The following is a 22,502-nucleotide window of genomic DNA, read 5'->3' as shown; positions in this document are numbered from 1 at the left end:
TTCTGCAGCAGGGGCGTGTCCAGGCGTTTTAAACTGGGGCTTTTAGTTTTCCACACAAAAAAAAACCAAATCACATCAATTTTACCAAACCTGTCACCACTATTCTTGTCTTATCTCAATCCTGTAGATAAGGTCACACACAGTTGTGACATTTTGGTTTAAAAGTTTGCTATATTTTTTTATTGTGCAAAATGTGAAGACAATGCCGACATAACAGAGATGGTGTTTGAAGACAGTAAAGACAGTTACAGATTGAGCTGACATTATCTGAGCAGAAATCACACAAACAAACAAAAAAAACAAACAGAATGATAGAATCAAGAAAGAAAGAAAGAATGTGTTTCCTTTTAAAGCTTTAATGTCAAAGGTGTTGTGGCACCATCATATACTGTTTAAAAAGATAGACTACTTGACAGCTCATGTAGTACTGCCAAAACATTTGGAGCTCCCCCTATTGGCTGACTGCAGTATCGGTCAAAATCTCCACCTCCTCTATGGGACATGATTCAAACTATAAAATCAGAGTTCACAAACATAGGTTTTGTCTATAAAGTTATTTGATATTATGTTGATGAGTATTCAGAGGATTCTAGCTCCAGCAATGTGTTGTGGGATATTTTGTTTCGTTTATGTTCAGTGGGAGGAGATGGGAATGCATCGTCCATCTTATACATATCTTTACGCTTGGATTCAAATAAGACAGATATAACATTATAAAGTACCAACAAAAGGAAAATTGCTACATTGAAATGCCACACAGGCCACTGTTGCATGGCCGACACAGCCAAATAGGTTGCTGTAAACGTAAACCAATCAGATATCAGTGGAGAGTGCTATCATGGGCCACATGCACGCCCCTGTTCTGCTGCATAAATTGCTCAACCTTCTTCCTCAATTCATTCGCTTAAAGTAAACCTTGAGGACGCAGATGAGGCCTTCAACTTAAGAAACAAAACCAGATGAAGTGTCACAAGATTTCAGTTCGAGTGAGAGTCCTGTAAACTGCAAATGTTAACCAGTATGAGCACATACATGAAAGCATTGCTCCAAGTGTCGGTGTCTGTGGTTCAGAAGAAGAGCGAGTGGCTACATCTGTGCTCTGCCTCGAGCTCAGACGCTTTACTACCCCCGTTACACTCTGACATTTGGAAACCCACCGAGAGTCGCTTAGTCAAGGGAAGAAGAGGCCAAATCTCAGTGGGGCGGGTGGATCAGAGCTTGAAGAAGGAAAGATCCCTGAAAGATGGAGGGTATATTATATAATCATGTAAGCAAGGAGCTGTCTTGTGTATTTTCATGACCTTCACAGGCATCACAATTTGTGTTCTCTTACATCTTTACATTTCATTTTTAATCTTTCTATATCTGTTTTGCTGTATCTTGAATTTTGTGACGATATAAACCAGATGGCAAACACCCCACTGGTGTACTAATAGTATCCCCTGCTGGCAAAAGAGGGAACACTTCACACAAAAACAGATGGGGATAAAGAAGTCTTCTTTCCTGCAGAACATCACTGTTTTAGAAAATGTATACACATGTTTTAAAAGACATCAGATTGGAGGGTTAAAAGTAATATTATGATGAAATTAAGATGGGAAATCTGGTCCACACGTTATGCTTTTAGAGCTTCTCAGTAATTACATGTTACCCCACCAGAGGTCACCACTACTTTACATTCAAAAGCAAAATGTCTTTCATCAAATCTCAAGAGATCAACCTTATTCAATAATAGATTATTGAATAATTGATAACCATTGCCTTCTTGTCACAAAAAAACAAAGGCTTTATACAAAACATCATCTGACTGGTGTCCTTAAAAAATACAAAAAAAACATTATTGAAATCCAATTTAGGTATCTCAGTGAAAAGATGTCAAATGTACCATAAAAATTCAAGAACCATGAAGATGCAACTAATCCACTATTCTGATCAATACGAAATTGACTGTAGACCTCAAGAAGGCATCACTGTGCATCTATCATCTATTGCTCAGGACCAAGCAGTCAGCGCAGTCTTTACACATATCATTTCATTTAGTGGGTGCTGTCAATCAAAAATATTCCTTCATAATTCTCATAGAAAGTGGAGCAGAGCCCTTCCTCCCCATTTGATCCCAAAAGTACAGTCTCCATCCCTCCCCTTCTATAAACATACTGGTTTCCATGGCAACGTGGAGGGGAGAGCTACAGAGCAAACACTCCAGCAGGGAGGAGAAAAGTGTCTAACAATGAGATGAGGTGGAGGGTACAAGGCTAGAGTAAGTGGGGGGAAACGAGCAGGTATATAGCACAGCACAACTGAGATCCGAATTTTTTATTTTATTTTGTGGAGATGATAACTGACATACATAATATAGCCTACTGACAAGTTTTATTTCTTTTTCTAGCTATAGGCTAACTGACATTTGGCATTCAGCACTAGGTTTTGAGTAGGCGAGTAAAAATTTGAAATAATTTTGATGGCCTGTTTCTTCCTCTTCAGAGCAGACTTGTCAATATTTTTGCAATCTTTGTTTTACTAACAAAGTTTCCTAGGTCTATAGGCCTATTCATGCGCTGGGCCGTTGAGAGACAAGAGACTAATAGGCCTACATTACATCTGTAGGTTATCATTGTCTTTATATGTTGAAAACGTATTAATAATATTTGATTAATGCTTAATGTTCTCATGAAATGTCTTAAAATGTCTTTAAAATGTCTGCATGAGGAGGCTATTTTAATGTTGGGCATGAGTAAAGTTTTATTTTCCTGCAATTAAACAAGTCATCGCAAACCATATTCGCTCATCAATATAAAACGGAGCCGGACGTTTTTTTTCCAAACGTGTCATCTCACCTGAGGACTGCCGGGTAACCCACGCGCACACGCGAACTCAAACAACTCCTAACTACAAAAAAAAAAAAAAAAAAAAATGAAGAAGCCTCATTGTTCACTGTTAATGTTCTCGGTCATTGTTTGAAATGACGTATAAATCGTGTGAAGGGCAGAAGGGGTAGTCTGAGGGGGGAAAGAAAAGAAGTTCCTGGAAACAGGAGTGAGGCGGGACGCTGCGGTTCAAACTGAGAGATTCCTCCGAGGCTGGACTTCTCTGCCCACTGCTCACACATCACAAACTCTCAGAGCAACACCGACGTTCATCTCCGGTTGTGAAATGGATTAACCTGCTTTACAAACTTCCGTCTGACTGAATGAAAATCCTGACATGACTTATGGAAATGTGTTTACAACAACAACAACAACAACAACAACAACAGGTGAGTGAAGTAGGCTATACTGTCAGTGAACTGTGAACACAATATAGCCTACTTTTAAGATAACAAAGACTCCAGTACAGTATATTATATTATATAGTGTTATGCAAATCTATTCAGGTGTGTCTGTAAGCCTTTAACAATAGATAGATGAACTGAAAAAAACAACGTATTTCCTAAACTTTAATGCTATGGTTTTAGATTGTGTTTATTATGCTTGAATGTATGAATGGTATTTGTTTAGGCTAATTTAATTTCTTATTAGTAGCTACATTGTACAAAAAGTTAGTGCGCAGTTATTATGCTATAGGCTATACAAAGACTTTTTTTGGGGGGGGGGTTACTTTAAAAAAAAAAAAGTTTAAGGTTCAAAGTACAAAAACTTTGCATTTTCAGTTTAATATTAAATGTGTTGATTAGTTAATCTTTGTGTGAAACCTGCATCTACAGTGTAGCGGTATAACGCATGATAATACCTTATAGAATGCAAAGTCTTTAAACATAATAAGTTATGAGTTTATATTGCATTCTGATTGTAAGCACACACACACACCTTGAGATCAACTTTTCTAAAGACTTATATTGTGCTATATGTGCAATAATAGTCAACGCAGTGCATGAAGTTATCCTCATATAGTTATGTGAAGAAATAGATACTGTCCATCTGCTCCTTTTCTAAGATTGGCTTTAGTGCGTGAAATAAAATGTAAATGTATTGTGCATTCTTATTATGTCTCACTACTCGTGAAAAGCATTTTTTTTCATTTAAATTTCACTTATCTAAGCTGTATTATTAGAGAAGTAAGAGGCCAACTGCTGGTACAGCACAGACTGTTAAAGCAGTTGATCATTGAGATGAGTGAAAGTGAGTGTAGGTATTCCTAATTTATCATAATCAGTCAAATTACAGTTCTTAACAAAAGCATTCATGAAAACGTGAACATATTACTTATTATGTCACTTGTGTAATGTTCTATGATTGTCGATGAAGTAGGCTACATAAGAAGGCATTATGTGTATGAGTTTGGACTATGTTTAATGTTTTCTTGTCTTTGAATCATTTTGTAGGTATGAACAGTAAAATACCAGATTCCTTCTCAAAGATCATTTGACAGACTTCAGCTTCTTGGATCCACTGATAAATCAGTCCAATCTGCTTCCAACATGAGTGGACAGGGCTGTCAACTCCTGGTGTCCCCATCATTGAGCATGATCAGAGGACACCAGTCCCAGTCCATCAGGATGCCCATGACTTCCCCCCAGCGGGCCAGTTTCAGTCCCTCCTCAGGTATAGAGAAAATGAAAAAAAGTGCGATCCACTCCTTTACATCTGGAAAACAAGGTGGAAGCCATGTTGTTCTGCCTGCCCTGAGCCTCCATAGACACGTATTGACCAATGGGAAACATCCGAACGAGCAGACTGTGTCCCCACAACAAGGGCATGCTCATCATCCTCCAACCACTACAGTGACCTCCACCATACAGACAGGACCCTGCTCCTTTAAAAACAGCTTCAAAGGTAAAAACAAAGGCTGAAATTGATCCGCTCAGCAAATAAAGTAAGATTAGTAACGATAAGATTAACTTTATTGATCCCCTATTTGGGATACTTCAACTATTTCAACTGTTAACACAATAAATCTTTTCGGACCAAACAGTTCTGGGGACTTTTTTACGAGGAACTATCCACTAGGGAGTTCCCTGAGAACTACACAGTATGGTGACTTTTTCTCTGTCTGCATTCGCACCGCCATTGTACCTATGAATCAGGAGCTAAAAGGTTCCTCTAAACGGGGCTCTAGGAACTAAAATAGTTCATAGTTCCTGTGTTGCGGAACCAATAACAAGAGGGAGGGTTCAAAAATTTCCTAGAACTATGAAAAACTTCCTGCGGTCCTAAAATGCCAAAAATGACACTATATTTAATGGTATATGCTATTTGTATTTACATAATGAGGAGTACATTTCCATCATCGTGTTTTATACTTACCGCTAAATCGATATTGCAACAGATTCACAGTTTGTGCTGCACAACCTCGCTGTCTTCTCTCCACACTTTTGAACTTACTTATTGAGAATTAACTGAGCGTATAACTTTCCTACAGAGAAAAAGTGGGAGGAGGCGAAAGGCTCATTAGTGATTAACAGAGCAGAAAGTGTCTCTAGCCTGCTCAGGTTGAAGAGGGAAATTTCACAATGCGCTGTGTAAACTTTTGTTACTGCAGACTAAACATGAGGCCTTGAGTTTGACTCTTTTCAATATGGTCGGGTGATAAAAAGATGCAATCAGATTAATGGTGCCGTGCTCACACACAAATGATGTGTTTGCTATAGTTAGACAGTTAGGACTCACACAGACACAAACACTTAACAGGGTAAACAAGTACATTTTGATGGTCCTCCAAGTATAAGAAGGAATCTGTGACATCAATACCTATGTTTGACAAATGCACATAGTCTCATATAGGTAGAAAGTGAATGTCTGTTCTGAGGGTAGGGAGTGTAATTTTGCTTCAAGAAGCTGACTGACAAACACACAACAGGAACTGTACAAATAAGGAACAGAAGTTCAGAATTGCAGCAAAAAACATTCAAAGACTTTTGTTTAAGATTTCCAAACAACCCGTCTCAAACACCACAACAACATCACTCTGAAACTGGTGATCCAGATACAGAGTTAGCCACAATAAGAAAGTTTAATACAAATAATACCTGAATATAACAACAATGTCCAGTTCAATTATACCATTACATTGCCACTTAGAAATGATCTGTGGAGATTTACTGAATGTGGATAAAAGTTGTTGTTCTGTTTTGTTTAAAGTTTGGGCTTGTCTCCAGCAGGTTGCTCTATGTCTCGGCCATCTATGGAAGTTTTTGGTCAGCCAGCAGCTGCTAACCTGACCGTGACCAGCAGTTCCTTGTCTGTTGCCCCATTGCAGCGGTATACTGCAGATCTTCCATCACATCCACATGGTGCGCAGATTCCCATCACTGAAGCCAGGTTTGAAATATAAAATGAATATGGATTAATGTGCTTACTTCACTTTAAGGGAGATGCTAATGACAACAATGTGTTTCAGATCCTTACTGTCCAGAGAATCTCTGGCATCCACCACCCTCAGTCTGTTCGAGACACAGTCAGTGTTCAGCGGTAGACATGACTGGCCGTATGGCTACCGTGTGCTCCCTCCAGTAAGTCTACCACCGGCCAGCGAGAGAGGTGAGCAAATCAGCCTCTCCCCTGGCACGGCCATGTCTGGCACCACTGTATCGGGAGGCACCAGCACCTCGGCCTCCCTGCCCTCGTACCTCTTTTCATGTGACGCTGGAAGCCCCAGACAGTCTCGAGCAAAGAAGAGAGCTCTCTCTATATCCCCATTGTCGGACGTAATGGGTACTGATTTCACCTCCATCATACGCACCTCACCCACCTCCCTCGTTGCTTATATCAATGGTTCCCGCAGCTCTCCCGCCTCCCACCCCACTCTTTCACCTGTCCAGTCTGAAGGTTATGGTCACTTCCTGGGTGTTAGAGGCAGCTGCATCCCCCAGACTCATCCCTACAGCATGCCCGTTTCCTCACAGGCTCTGGCCCCACACAGAGATGGTGGTTGTCTGCAGATGCTTGAAGAGGGAGGGGGTCTGGAGAGCCAGATGGCTAACATGGTGGTGGAGCAGCAGTGCCTCCCAGAGGAAGGAGGGGCAGTGGTGAAGGCTTCAGAAAGCTGCAGCCAAACCACCAACAACCTGCTGCCATCTCTCGAACTACAACCAGCCATGTTGACGACTATCCAAGAAGCCGCAACTCCACAAGGGCCTCCACCTCCCTACCACTCGCACCACCAGCACATCCACCTCACCAGACGTCACTGCAAATTAAAGCTACCTTCTCAGGACCCTCTCACACACGCTCTCGTGGTTCCTCCCAGGCATGGCGTCAGCTTTTTACCCCAGGTGCCTATGCTAGAGGAAGAAGAAGGAGAGCTCGAGGACTATGGGGCGCTCTGCTGCAGGTGGTTGAACTGCAATAAAGTCTATGAGCAAAAGGAGGAGCTGGTGAGGCACATAGAGAAACTACATGTGGACCAGAGGAAGGCTGAAGACTTCACGTGCTACTGGGTGGGCTGTCCACGCAACCTCAAGCCGTTCAACGCTCGATACAAGCTTCTTATCCACATGAGGGTCCATTCAGGAGAGAAACCAAACAAGTGCACGGTAAAATGAATGAATGAATGAATGAATATTTTATTGTCGTTTCTGGTCTTTAACCTTACCTGTCCCACAAGGATTTATTCAGATACATTAATTGAAAATCAATCAAATGCATAGAATGTCATTTAATTAACGTCAAAACAACAAAATTAACATGATCCACCCCACAAATAATAACACTCCAAGAGGTAAGATAAAAACCAATACAGACACAGCCCCCTACACAAAATGCAGATCACAGTGCTGGCCCTACATATTCATAGAAAGAAGACTTTCCCCTTTAAATGATACACTTTTTGCACATTTGTGAGAATGAAGCGTAAAGCATGTCAAAGCAGGAAAATGATAAATGTCAGGGTCCCACTGAGTTCAACTGTCTGTGTTGCATTCAAAGCCACGATGTCTATTTGAAAACTTTACGCCTCAGGCTGCAAAAAAAACAACCTTTTCGGGACGAATACCTTCATGTGCTCTCTGTTGTGCTCCGCCAAGTTTGGGGTCAAAAATATTGCCTCTCTCTCCTCTTACTATTAGCTGTGGGGTAATTAGCAAAGCTCTTTGATAATTGACATGGGAGTTAACTCAATTATGTAGTTATTAAATCAGTACAAAGGATGCCTAGCACTCCAGATCTGGCCTCTCTAGTAGCCTCTGGGCCTGTCAGCAGGAGAGGCTTTGCCAGGCCACCGTCTGACAAACTTGGCCGTCGTTCTGGGAAGGTGATGCCCTGTGGTCTGGCTCACTACAGGTCTACCAGTGTGGCCAAAGATATTGGATTTGTCCATGGAAGTGATTATTGTTTTTTATAGTAGTTTTGTCCGTCCAATATGCATGCTCTAGTTCTTGCTGAATTTTGGCAATTCGGCAACACCATTTAAAATAGTTTATTAGGTGCTCTTTTTTTCTAGAATAAGAATCAAGACCAAGAGTCTGAAGGTTTACGTAGCCACATTAGTTCAATAAGCTGAATGGTTAGCATGCTCAAACTGAAAAAAACTAATGCTGACAAGCTATCCCTGGCCACACCCACTTAAAAGAAATCTTAATAAGGTATGATGATAGCAACACATCTTGTTTTGTGTGTCAGCATGCTAGGTTGTTTGACTGCTAGGCTTGTGGTAATCAGCACCAAACATAACCAGCAACTGAGGCTAAAGGGGGGTGGGATTAGCTTTGAAGCTATTTAACCATCCAGGTTATTAGCCATTGGAAACTGGCATTAAAGGATATGTCAGAAGTTTAGCAAAGTATTAACATTACCAGGAACTACAAATGTATTCACTTGCTAAAAGCTTGAGCACTGTTGAGTTGGGTACTTGAGAAAGTGCTGCACAGTAAAAGAAATTAAAAGGGTTTGTCCTTCGGGAGACAATACAGTACAGTACAAATCGTGTAGCAAGCTATGGAGTAATTTTATACATAATGTTGTACCAGTGGTGGACCGACTAATGGACAGACAGAACAATATTTAAATCAGTTGAGCCATTATCAGGGCTCAAACATATATGTATGGATTTTACACAACCCTGAACTCCCTGTTTTGTCACTCCCACTGGTAAAATACTTGAGAAATTGACAAACCACAGGCCAAACATGCTTCACATCGCTGCGCTCGACACGTCAATTATTAACCGCATGCATACCTGCAATCGACCTTTTGTACTAAAATACTCACTCGTTAGTCGAGTAGCCTGCTCTGTTGCCATGGGGCTGCAAACGCTGGATGTGTCTGTGTGTTTCATGTCATTTTTATAAAATATAAAAATATCTGCGAGGTATTGTCAAAAACAAAAGTTGATTCATAGTGGCCCTTGTGTTTCTGGTACAGTGTTAAGCTGCCAGGCTAATTCCACAGCTAAGTAGAGAAAGAAAAAAACCATCACATCGGATTGATAGTTCCTGCAGTGTACATTTTCTTCAGGTCAAGTTTGAAAATGATGCCAGACATTTCTTTAATGGACCTCTGCACGAGTCTGACAAATTACTCCCACTAGTACAAGTCTGAAGTAATGCATGATGATTGGTCCAGTTTTTCTTCAGAAATAATGGTCATGTGAATAAACAGTAAATAATGAATACATTTATTCACATGGGCACAAGTAATCATGTTCATTTCCAATGAGGAAATGATGGGCAGGTGAATAAACCAAAGCGTGATTAATGAAGTGCGAGCCAGCAGCAGAACAATGCAGTAGCTCGTGTTACACAGTGAGCGTATATGGCATGCCCAGGCTTGTACCTGTCGTCTCACAATCTGTTTAATGATGATTTAACTGTTGTTAGCACATCCTTGACCCACAGGAGTATTTGCATCTGTCACTGTGATTTAAACATCTGTGGTTTTAAAAGCACAATTTGGAAAACCCAAACAAGAGATTTACTGTTATGGCCGATTGACCCACAGATAATATAGACGTTGCTTGATTTTTGGAATTGTTAGCTTGTAGATCATGGCTTTCATGTTCTATCTACTTTACTTAAAACACTGTTGAAATCCACATAAATGTGTTTCAACTTGTGTTTTTTGTATTAAAAATGAAAAATTATGTTTGTGTTGTGTAAAACAACATCAGCCATTGAACAGTTTTTAGAAAAGTTGGACACTATTTCACATTATTTTTCTTATTATACTTAGTATTTCTTATTCATGCAATGACCAATCAGTACATTCTATTTTACAAACAAGAGCAGATTGTAATATAAGCCCAGCTTATGCCACTCAAGTCAGTCCTTTAGGAATATCAAGTTTGACAATATTTAAGGCGCCATCTTTACAGTTTGTTGGAGGGACTTATCTGTTTGTTTATTTTTAGCTCCAAGAAAGGAGCTTTGAAAATGTACATCAGAGCTGCCAAGAGGTCAGTGTCAGACAAAGTGATTAGTTGCACGCTGCCATCAGCCTCTATTTACATTTACAAGATTCTTGATGAATAATAGATTTGACTGTTAAAAGAAAGCAGGAGGGGCGCCGGTGGCACACACCCCATGTACCCCATGTACACCCCATAGTCTTTCGGGCGAATGGCCTGGATTTGGCTCCAGCTTATGACTCCTTTCCCTATTCTATTGATCCAGACTCCCTACCAAAATTTTTGCCGCTATTTACTGTCCTATCTCTAAAATAAAGACATAAACAGCCCATAAATAAACTTTAAAAGAATACATACATGGGTAATTTAACAGGAAGAAATCTGAGTATTATTGTAAAAATTTAAGGTGGGAAAATTATTGCTGTATATTTTTTTCTACTCCATGGCTCATCTTATTCATTTTGTAAAAATGTACGCCTTCTTTTTCCATCCAATTTGAGTTATTCTCATGTACCATCCTTTCAGGAATTTACAAGTCAACGGAGACAGGACATGAAAGCTAAAAATATGCAGTGCAGGAGCGCAGGTGAAAGAAAAAGAGCAAAGAGGGTAGAAATATCTCTCCTGCAGTCCAGAGTGAGCTGACCCCGGAGTAGAACTGGGCAACGCACAGGCTCTGCTGGCACAGGCCACAGCTGTCATTGTTCAACCAGGGCTGGAGTACCTGCCAGGACCTGTCAGGAACTGGCTGTAACACTGATCCACACTGAGGAGCTGTGCTGCTTTCTTTTCACACACCAAACGTCTCTCGCGACAAAGTAAAAAGCCCTCGGTGCTTTATGAGAGCTTCATGAGACAGACAGAGAGAGAGTTACACAGTTACACACCGCTGGCTGGTCCTTGAGTCTTGGCAGCAGCTTTATGCTGCTTCTCGCTTGTCTGTTCACTTTGGTTCTAAGGGACTATTTATCTCTGTCTGGACTGTTTTTTGTGTGGTACTCCAACTCAGCAGTCTGTTGTTAATTCTTTTTCCAACTATATTTAGGAATGGAGCATTAAGTAGCATTAACTGATATGGAACAAAACTTTCAAGTTTAGTTCTTCTTTACAACTTCCCTGGTTTCCAGTTTAGTCTTTGTGCTCATATAAAATATTTAAAGCTCTCCAAAGCGCTGGTCATTCTAGATTTTGTACTTTTGTGACATTCCTAGGAAAATAGACAAAGTATCAAACATTTACAAATTGTAAAATGTTGAAAGAAAAGCGTGGCTTCAGATGAAATGTAGCTAACCATTACAAAAATACATCAAAGTGAAGCATTTGAGAGTAATTGTTATCGGGAAATAGCTGATGAGAAACAAAGGAATGTTTTTTTTTCTATCTGGAATGTAGGAGGAATGTTATAAGTGAACCATTAATGGGAAGAAAAAAATACATTTTAATTTTGGCTTCTGCAGTGATGACCAAGAGTTATAGGTATGTGAGGAATTTAGTCTTAGATAAAAAAACAACTGGACATTGTCTAAGTGTTTTCTCCATAAGGCTGATCAGGCACAACCTCCTGTGAACAGGAAGGGGCAGAGTAAATTTCCAGAACAACAGAAGAAAAGCTCTGATGAGTCACATATTTTAGCAGTGAGGTCAGTGTGGTCGCATGATTCTGCAAAAAGAACTGTTGGTTTACTTTGTTGTTCGTATTCAGTATCATTAGAAAGTGCAAGGCCTTGATGATGATACTGTTATAGATCTCAAAAGCAGTTTTTCTCTGGAATGGCTTGCTGACATTTTTAAGGATACTCTTCTTCAAAAGAGTTTCCTGTTTTTGTGATTGATGAGCCCCAAACTGCTGTCAAGGTGATGCAAAGTGAAGGGTTGGAAACACAAATGGCAATGCAGTCATGTGTGTATAAACACTGACCCCTGCTGGTGACAAATACAATCATAAGATATAATGAATAAATGTTCCTCTGACAAACAGTACATATTTGTGTTAAGAAAGAAAAACGAGAGGGAGGTTATAAAAACACACGATTGTAAAGGTTTTGAAATGTGCAAGGGCAGGGCAATTAAAAATCTATGGGATCTAAAAGAAAATCCCTCGGCATTCCTTTGTGCTGAATCTGAAGCTCTGTGTATGAAGAAAAAACAGGATCATGATTATATCTGAATAAACCGTTTGAAGAACCACAAATACATTTAAAAACAGTCCCTAATAGAAGTGCATACAACCCTAAATTTGTAAATTGGTGGAAACTATTTATATTAGTTTGATTGTATAATTATTTCTTCACTCCCTCCCACAACTGAGGTCAGCATGTCTTAGTCTGCAGGGACAGCTCAGCAGCCCATAGCCCCAGGTGTAACTTCATGTTGGAGTTGCATATGGAGCCTTTACTGAATAACGCACAGGATGAAGGCAACAGCCAAAAAATAAAAAAGTTGAATGATTTTTACCCCAAGGCGCATTTTAAATGCATGCAGTTAAAATATGTGGCAGCCTAATGGCATTGACTACAACTTTCCTGTATTTGTATGCTGTTACAGTTCGAGGGCTGCAAAAAGGCTTTCTCGCGGCTAGAAAATCTGAAGATCCATCTGCGCAGCCACACGGGGGAAAAACCCTACGTGTGTCAGCACCCAGGATGTCACAAGGCCTTCAGCAACTCAAGTGACAGAGCCAAACACCAGCGAACACACTTGGAAACAGTGAGTGTCAGCCTTGCACTGACATACATGCATGCATGATGTTTCACAGTAATAGTATGTAAATCTTTGTTTTTCATGCCTTTGTTTCATATGTGTGTGGTTATGCAGAAGCCATATACATGTCAGGTGCCTGGCTGTGCAAAGCGGTATACTGATCCCAGCTCCCTGAGGAAGCACATCAAATCCCACTCAACTAAAGAACGTCAGCTACGGAAGAAGGTACAGTCATTGCATTCTGTAACCCAATTTATAATTTATATTTTTTGAGAAAAATCCCAATTATTATTGAGAATCTTTTTTTGTTAAATGTTTATTTTGAGGCTTTTCATGCCTTTATTTTAGAGATAGGACAGTCGATAGAGTTAGAAACAGGGGAGAGATCCGATCTGAACCACAGGTCAGATTTGAACCTGGGCCACCCGCTTGGGGGACTCTAGACTCTGACATGGGGCCTGTGCTCTAATCCCTACGCTATTGGTGCCCTATTATTGAGAATCTGGAAAAGTTTAGCATTATTGGTTATATGCAAATTTACAGATGAATTTGTGGGCTTTTAAAACCAGATATTTTAAATATGTTAGTATGTTCAAGGTTTTTTGGTCATAAATATCTTTCAACTTTGACAAAGTCTGAATAGTAATATTTGAAGTGACAGCAACAGTTTTTCAACATTTACAAGAGACAAAGATAAATCTTACATTATGACATTTCACAAGTGTCAATCCTTGGGCTTTAATGTTTCTAATTATCTGGCTGTATTGTATGTATTGAATATTTGCCATGCTAGACTGCTTAGCACTGTAACTTTGTTATTAAAAGAAAAATAATAAAATACAAATACCTCTAAATTTTTGTTTAGAGGTATACTGCAGACAGATGAAAATATCTAACAAGCTACCTTGTTAATGATTAAAAAAAACATGTTATGTTTGTCCTGTATTCACCTTTATTTTCCACTTTGGGCCACTGCATAACAAAATGAGGACACCATGGCTCTGTATTGATGCCGCTTTGCATTAGCTCTCATCGAGGCTGAATTCACTATAGATAGGGCCTCCATAGAAAAGAAAGTGGGTAGTTGCTAAAAAAAAGTGACATTTTACAAAGTCTCCCACATGCAAAACTTCTTTCATCTAACTCAAATAAATGTAATTTGATTCCCAGTTGTGTAGCATGTGTGTATATAGGCCTACTACCAACACCACTGCAGAATCAACACTAATATAAATTTTAACCATGCACCCACCCACACAAGTATTCATTTTCTTATCTTGTCTTTCAAACTCAGTGTTTGGTACTATTTATGGCAGGGAGTAATTCTGCTATATTCAAATTAACAGTTTCTGCTTTTTTTTTTATTACCTGGTGTCATTTTCCTTAATTTGATAGATGGTAGTGGTAGAACAGAGAATGTGGAAATAGACAGAAGTATGCAACAAAGTTGTTCCAGTTAGAGAATCCCATTAAAGATGCCTAATGTTGGTTTTTCAGACAGTACATTATATTCTTGGCTACAGATAATATAGGAGAGACAGATAAACATGGTCTAATATTTAAGTAAAGATATTTACATAACATCTAAAATGTGTAGGTAGAGACATTCTATACAGGTAGAGTTTCTACATGACCTATGAATATCAGACATTTCTATTTAGATCTTTAATTGGGGCTTTTATGCCTTTATTCAGATAGAAGAGTGGATAGAGTTGGAAATAGGGGAGAGAGAGTGGGGAAGAACAGACAGGAAATGAGCCACAGGTTGGACTTGGCAGCCAGGGCCTCCGGCTTCCGGCTTCATGCAAACTAACCACAAGGCCACCTATGCCCCATCTTGCTGTAAATCTTTTTTTTTAATGTTGATTGCAATATTTAGTAGAAGGATTTCCATGTTGAAAAGAAAATCCTGTCTAAATCCCATCACTGTTTATCCTCTTCAGCAATGTTTATGTCAATGTTCTATTTCTCTAGATAAAATCGACAGCTGATGTGACTCAGGACACGCTGACAGACTGTTTAACCATCCACCCGCTACAACCAAGCCTTTCTCCTCTGGCAAGGATCGACAACAACTTGAACTCTTCCCCTGGTGCATCCCACGAGTCTTTCTCTGGTTTGTTGAAGCACTTGGCTCTTGCATTAAAATATTGAATATAAATAAATAAACGTAACACTTATATAATAGGTTTAGGTTCATCCATGAGATTTAGGCCGTGGTGGACAGCACTAACATGTCTGTCATCCCTGCTCCTCAGCTACTCCACAGGATCAAGACTCCTCCAACAATCCTCACCTGGCTCTGCTGTGCTCCCTACAAGATAATTACAGGTATTGAGGATCTTTGTGTCATTCTATTGGTTATAAGTTGGATGGATTTATCTAGAAATTAAGGTATATGAAAAAACTATCTGGCATTGAATCCACAAAATAAATAATTTCACTTATTTTACTGTGTGGTATATTAAAGCCAACCTTTTTAATGGAACCATTTTTGAATCAAAATACTACTATTGCACTACTATATTGCTACTATAGTAGTCACACTGAGCATACACATTATTTGCCACTGACATGCTCCGAGTGAAAAGCTTATCTTGTTAAATTCCATGTTGGAGTGGTCAAGGTTATAAGTTGCATATTTATTTTATCTTACAAATCATTATATATTTCAGTTCCCCAGTCAGTCAGCAATTTAAAAAATGCAACTAGTGAACATTTTTGGGGAAATTAAGCCATATTTCAGGTTATTACAGCTTATTTGATGACTCAATAACCACGCTCAGACATCAGAAGTGAGCATTTAGCCCCTTCCTAACTTATATTACCATTAGCTGGGATTTGCGGCTTGCTTACAATACCTTTAAGTAGTCTTCCACAGAAAATGGGAAAGCCATTTATTCCTGGCTAACGCAATGTTAGCTGGATGTGAACTGAATGCTAACCTTAGCTGTTGTGTGACAGTAACTAACAGTTTATCAAATGTGTTTGTTTATTAACATATTAACATTAACATAAATACATGGCTTGATGTTTCTCCTAATTTTCCATATCAATTGTCCTTTTTAATTGCTCAAGTATACAAGCTTAAGTTAGCATTTAGCCATAGCGGCTTGCTAACAGTACTGTTAGTGTTTTTCCAGTTATCATATGTCATCTTCAGATGCAACGTGTGAATTTTGTGATTATGAGTCAATAGTAGGAGAAATGGTATTTACTGAGCTAGCCAACTGGTATTTTCTTTATATTTTGTGTTCTCCTTGGCACATATAGAACAACAACAAAGACTGATTCAAATGTTTCACAAAACTCTTTTTTCAATCTTGAAACAATTTGAACCAATCAACTTAAACACTGGTTGCCATGGCTTTGAGTCTATAAGCTCATAATTAGAATAATCAGTTTGGAAGAAAGCACTATTTTGTACCCTGTTAAAAGAGTCTAAAAAGGGGTTGTTTTTGTTAATTGGTGTGTGTGTGTGTGTGTGTGTGTGTGTGTGTGTGTGTGTGTGTGTGTGTGTGTGTGTGTTGTGTGTGTGTGTGTGTGTGTGTGTGTGTGTGTGGGGGGGGGGGGGGTGCTATTGCTAGCATTAGGCTTTACAGGTTGGGAATGGCTAGCAATGTTTTTCCCCTGGTCAACCCATAGAAAGACATCCCTTCATCTATACACTTCAAAGCATGTGATGGAATATTTCTGTCTTTCTGAGCAGCCAGATGCTCATGGCTCCTCACTGGCTTTGATTGTTCTTGAATCAGCGGTAGGCCAAAGCTTTCACTGCAGGATTCTGGGTAGACAATTGGCCTGTGAAAGCAGAACGTCGCCTTGCCTCGCTGGTTTCGACTGCTTATATAAATGGATGCTATAGCCACGGACAAGAGCAGCTGAGGAATTCGATAAGTGAATCATAAAATCTAAAAAATACCATTTAAGGTCCAATGGGAAAAGTGAAACGCTCTAATTACCTTTTTTAGATGTTAAATCGATTGTGAAATCCTAGTTGCCATTTTCTGTACACTTTCGTGGGATTCCTTTCCCGTTCATTGTCAGTAAACTCTGGCTCTTTTAATCCTACCGAGCGTGTTTCTTGGCCAAACCTGACAGCAGGGGTGTCAGCTTCCATGACCACTAGGACAATATTTAACTTTACACTTTTCAATCCTCTTCATTTAAAAAAAAAGTTGCAAGAATTTAAAAGTAATATCCTCAATGTAGTAAAAACAAGTAACAGAGCATCATTAAAAAAAACATGTTCTGAATGGCGTCTTGCTATATGAAAGACCGACGTAAAAGAAGCTTGTGTCTTAGTATAGCTGGTTAAACTACTATAATGAGTGGTCTTGATCCATTACCACAGAAAATGAATGTATAGTTATGAGTCTGATTGCTGAAACACCTGAGAGAGAGAATCTATAGAATTCTCCTTCAGTAAAATGATGATTAATAACAAGTTGCAATGCCATGCTTGACCATTTCGAGTCTTTTAAGAAGTTACATGGAGTTTCTTGTCAGTACATCATTCTGTCTAAATTAAATTTGGTGTTTTGTACACCTTATGCTGTGCAGAAAATGAAGAGTTTAAACAGCTACCCTGGAAGCCACCATACATAGAAAGTTCGGCAGAGGAAGCCATTAAAGAAGTTATTCTTCCATTTTACTTCAAAGTGGCATTGATGGAAAAGCTTGAGCAAAAAGGGGGAACTTTCTGCATTCTTTCACATTTTTATTTTAAATCTGCACCATGTGGTCCATTTTTTCTTCCTGAAGGGTTGTGTAAAGACAGTCACAGATGATAACAGTTTAATCACAGAATGATTGTTGTGGAAATGATGCTTGATGAACTCTGTGTGAAATGTATTTATTTATTTGTTTGTTTTGACAGCGACAGTGTACAGCCAATTAGCTGTACCAGAGTTGGCTATACGCTAATTTACATCTGTAGTCCCTGTGCAGGAGACAGAGACAATGTCTCTGTGAAGAAACACAACATACACTAACATCTTCACAACCACTGCACAATAACATTACATTAGTCCACAGTGACATTCACAGATGAAATGTACAAGGCCAAATGTATAAGGTGTGAAATTGTCACTATCTCATGATTGATTAAGTAATGCAGTATTTTTTAAAGAAAAACTGGCTAGCATGCTATATAATTTGCAGTGAAAAAAACAATTTGAGTGTTTAATTCAGTCTGAAATATTTCAGGTGTGTTGATCCTTCCCCTCACCAGCTATTCTCCAGGGACCAGTGTGGGCCTTGCTCTTCCACCTGCCACCCCCATCCTCCCAATGGGACATCCCTGCAGAACAACTGCAATCTAAAGCACCCCAGGCAGCCTGCTGGTCTAACAGATCACAACCCAGGTACTCGTACATTTATCAGCAGTGCATTCTGCTGGGTTTCCAAACAGATGCAAATACAGTTTTACAATGTATTATATTACATTGTAAAACCTCTTTGTCTCCAAGGTTTGATAGTCTTTTTTTTCACACATGGCTGATAATCATGCAATACATCTTGCAATATATCTCAACGATGTAAGGTAGATGTTTTTCTAGTTGGAAAGAATCTCGCAGCACCTTTAAATAGATATCACCTCTTTTCACCTCAGCGTTGACTTCCACAGTGATGTCGACAAGGTGTTCAGAAACACACTGGTTAGCATTAACTGCTGGCATAAAGACAATGTATTTAAAGACTGAGAGCACATTTGTTTCTTTTTCACCTGACTGTATAAATAAAGAAAAAACAGAGATACTTTAACTGAATGTCTTTATAATAAGAATACATGATTGAGACACTGTCATTTATCCTGCAGAGCTCTCCATGAGAATAAGTTTGCTGTATTCTACTCCACAATATGCTGGGATCACAGCGCAGGCAAGCTCAACTCACCTAATACAAGACGATGCCTTTGGTAGCAGCCTCGCTCCAGCAGTCAATAATCCCAATGGGGTGGCTGCTTTACCCTTAGCTCTTTCCTGTAATACAGGTAATGAAAATACACTCAAACCACAATTGCTCTATGATGAGCTTTTCATTGCCATTGGATTTTATAACTCTTGCTGTGCATACATGCATCAATATATTTCTGTTTGTGTGTGTGTGTGTGCGTGTGCGTGTGCGTGTGCGTGTGCGTGCGTGCGTGTGTGTGTGTGTGTGTGCGTGTGTGGCTGTGCCTGCAGGATTTGACGTCCACTGCCAAGTACAGGGTGTAACTCCTGATGAAGAGGTTCATGCAGAGGATTTCTTCAGTGTGGTGGACCACAGCAAAAGCCAGCTCTCCTGCATCTATACGGAGTGATAATCATCAACTGCTGTTCCTTTGCACTGTTTGAAGTTTTAAGTCAAATGATTAATCGAAGTTATATTTTAGATTATACTGCAGCATATAGGCAGTTGTATTAAAACCATCTAAAAAGGATGATACTTTTCAAGCTAAAGCCTTTTTTCCCACCAAAAGTGCCAAGAACGTCTAGCCCTTGTGTCATAGTAAACAACAATCAACGCCACATCTCGGACGCCTCACGACCTCCCGTCAGAAAGTGTTGCATGTTTGATTTTTTTTCCTGCCTTCTACGATGTTTTCCAATGTCCACACCAAAAAAGAATGATGGAGTTGGTGCTTCGAGATGGAACTATGAGAAGCTTGTCGAGCTCTGGCAACAACATTTTTTTCCGTTTTTGTTTACAGTTGGTCGTGCTGATGGGTCGCTTACCACCGTGTGGCCTGTGATTTTTGTCGGTCAAGTCATGGCACTGTGATCACCTAATCTGGCACAGTGACCATGGTAACAGACAATAAGGTTTGCGTAGTCTGAAAACGTAAAGATTAGGCAAATTCGTTTACTGAAGTAAGAAGAAAAGGAAATTGAAGTTGGTCCTTAAGAATTTAAAAGACACAAAAGTAAGACTGCTTATAAGATACAAAAAGCTTTAGGGTGTGACCGACACTGAATGAACACAGAATTGGATACGCCAATATTTAAGACTAATTCATGGGAAAGAGAATGTCAACAGAAGAATCAGTTAAATATGAGGTCTCAGTAGTCTGATTTGAGGAGGCTCTACTGTTTCCTTTGCCATGGAATCAGGACCAACAATAGAGTCTTGAGATTATTTATTTAGCGGAAGAAATACAACAATCTTTAAATTCAAATAAGTGACCTTGTTTTCATAATGGCACTCGCAACAGGGTGCAGGACCCCCAACTCAAAGCAGGGGGGGATCCTGTAACTCACAGAAACTTCATCAGAGTTGTAAATACCTAAGTATGGTATGGTGAAAATTTAAGACAGTTAAAATACTTGCTACTCTGCCAGTTCTCAGGATGCTAAGAGTTCTCGACTGATCACAAACATTGCAAATCCCATCCCTGAAGAAAATAGAGACCTTTTGGGGGTTAAAATAGAGTCCCCGGCTCTAGAATTTGCATTCTGGTCCATGCAGTGGAAATGCACTTGTTACCTCAAGAACTTCCTAGTTCATGGGGAATGTAGTAGAAACACAGCCTTACAGTAGATAATGCATACCCTGCTTGAAACAGCCATAACAGAATCGACTCTTTTGTTCTTAGTCTCAATTTTTTTCGCTCTCTCCTTTCAACTCAATCTCTTGTGATCTTGTGCCTCAGTCATTTTTGTATAGTAATGACTTACCTACATAATTGCAATGATTACTTTCTTATTTTTTGATACTGCTTGTGAATAACATGTAGTTAAGGACTTCAACTAGTTTGTGGTGGTGTTTTGCACACCACCCAATACTGCAATCAAAGTGAGGTATGCACAGATCATTTAATAAGGGTTTTTCTTAGAACCAGGGCTTTGTAACTATAGTAACAAGACAGTCTTACCATTTCAATGTAATGTTCATAGACATAACCTATTGTTTGAATATGTGCTCTGAGGTTTCCAGTGCAGTGGATTTGTGTCGATAATCATACTAGTGATTTTGCATGATTTAGTTTGTTTTCTACAAATAACTTCACATTGCAATTGACCCTCTGTAATAGCATGGCATGAGAGTGTACATTTTAATGCTGGTTTGCATTAACAGCCATTCATTTCAGTAGATTTCCATATTGTATGAAGACTTACCTGTGGAGATGTAACAATGTGCTTCAAATGGATCAAATACCACAGTATTTACAGCTGTTTTTCTTTTGTTTGTTGTGTTGTTGACGTATGCATTGCACATATTCCAATCCAATTTGCACTTCCAACTCCATAACAAAACTAGATGTAAAAAACAACAGATCCATTTGTAATGGATCAAGAAAAAATTGAAAAAAGTGTATTCTTGTTTGTTTTGTCCTACTTTGTGTCACAACATGAAAATACATAAAACGAGTGTCAGCAATTCGGTTTCAGCATCACAGGATAACCTTTAGTGATGAGAACAAGGACGTTCCTTTACACATCAAGTGAGCCATGACACATAATCTGTTTCTTAAATTGTACTACAAGTTAAAAATAGGAGGCAAGAAATGTCCATTTATGTTTTTTTTGTTCTCCTAAAGAGGCTAGAAACAAACAGACATCTTTGTTGTTCTGGAAAATGCTTTTCTAATTAGTAAGTGGAGATTTCTATAAAAAGAAAATTAAGCAGTTCTGTGCACTTTAAACCACATTATTTTCAGGCAAAAATTGACTCAATTAATCCTGACAGTATCTCGTAAGTGAGACAAACTTCAAAGGCAAAACAGAGCAACTATTTTGTCTTAGCATTAACTTAACATGGAATTCAAGAGGCTAACATTGAGTAAATCACAGACATAATTAGCAACAGCTGCTGTATACCTGAATGTATATAAAAACAGTGGGCATCATCAGTCTTCACAGCAGTGATCTCTTGTTTGAAATTGAAAGAACAAACTGTATTACTTGAAAATAATTCTTTTAGCAAAAGAGTGTCATGCTTCAGATGGGGATTTCAGTAGTTGCTTAGCAACAACAACAGCTTTTCCAAAAAGCATCTGTTTAGTTCTGCTAACCAAAAAAAAAAGTGCTGCGCAGTGGACACAGGTGGTTTGTGTTGTTGTGTGGTTTGCTTTGTTTACAGTAAGAAGCCTCTTAACAATGCTGGCTTTGTTTGTTCACTAATTGGAAAGTTATGTTTTAGTCCTACTTTTGTGTTGTGGTAATGGTTTTACTCATTGTAAAATTGTTTCACCAACTGCCAAAATGGTAAAGTAAAAATGTTGAGTATTTTTTTTATGTTGGCCTGAAAAGCAAAGCCAAGTTTGGCAGACAGAAGAGGGGCAGGTTGAAAATCAAACAAGAACAAATCATGTTAATTAAAACCTAAAGGGCAGTTTCAAACATAGACAAGTAACCCCTGAAATAACATTTGTCTACTTAGGTTAAGATAGACATTCCCTAAGGGGGCTTCACTTTTCAATATCAAAGAAGGACAGTGAGAAAAATAGCAGAAAATACAACATGATGGTCAATAACCCCACAGCACAGAAGAGAGGCAGTCACCCTTATGGCCTTTCCCTCCATCTGGTATATGGTGAA

The 22,502-nt window shown here is 39.1% G+C and overlaps 1 protein-coding gene across 1 annotated transcript; it reads left to right on the top strand.

Annotated features, from left to right (window-relative positions):
• Positions 1-2,957: 2,957 nt before the first annotated feature.
• On the top strand, positions 2,958-20,355 carry glis3 (GLIS family zinc finger 3). The gene is made up of 11 exons (XM_065965984.1): positions 2,958-3,256; positions 4,322-4,772; positions 6,098-6,257; positions 6,337-7,471; positions 12,823-12,984; positions 13,093-13,203; positions 14,953-15,094; positions 15,237-15,309; positions 18,187-18,344; positions 18,800-18,973; positions 19,167-20,355. The coding sequence occupies exons 2-11, from the start codon at positions 4,418-4,420 to the stop codon at positions 19,283-19,285; spliced, it is 2,589 nt and encodes an 862-aa protein (XP_065822056.1). The 5' UTR covers positions 2,958-3,256; positions 4,322-4,417; the 3' UTR covers positions 19,286-20,355.
• The last annotated feature ends 2,147 nt before the right edge of the window (positions 20,356-22,502 follow it).

The sequence above is a fragment of the Labrus bergylta genome, chromosome 17 (genome assembly GCF_963930695.1).
Source record: "Labrus bergylta chromosome 17, fLabBer1.1, whole genome shotgun sequence".
Taxonomy (NCBI): Eukaryota; Metazoa; Chordata; class Actinopteri; order Labriformes; family Labridae; genus Labrus; species Labrus bergylta.
Note: the sequence above shows the minus strand (reverse complement) of the source record. Positions and strands in the feature narration are given on the sequence as shown.

Bases quoted from the DNA above. Each gene is read 5' to 3' on its own strand.
- glis3 (XM_065965984.1), top strand. From the start codon at position 4,418: ATGAGTGGACAGGGCTGTCAACTCCTGGTGTCCCCATCATTGAGCATG. The intron at 7,472-12,822 runs GTAAAATGAATG...ATGCTGTTACAG, and splicing joins AGAAACCAAACAAGTGCACG to TTCGAGGGCTGCAAAAAGGC. The intron at 18,345-18,799 runs GTACTCGTACAT...TTTATCCTGCAG, and splicing joins TCTAACAGATCACAACCCAG to AGCTCTCCATGAGAATAAGT.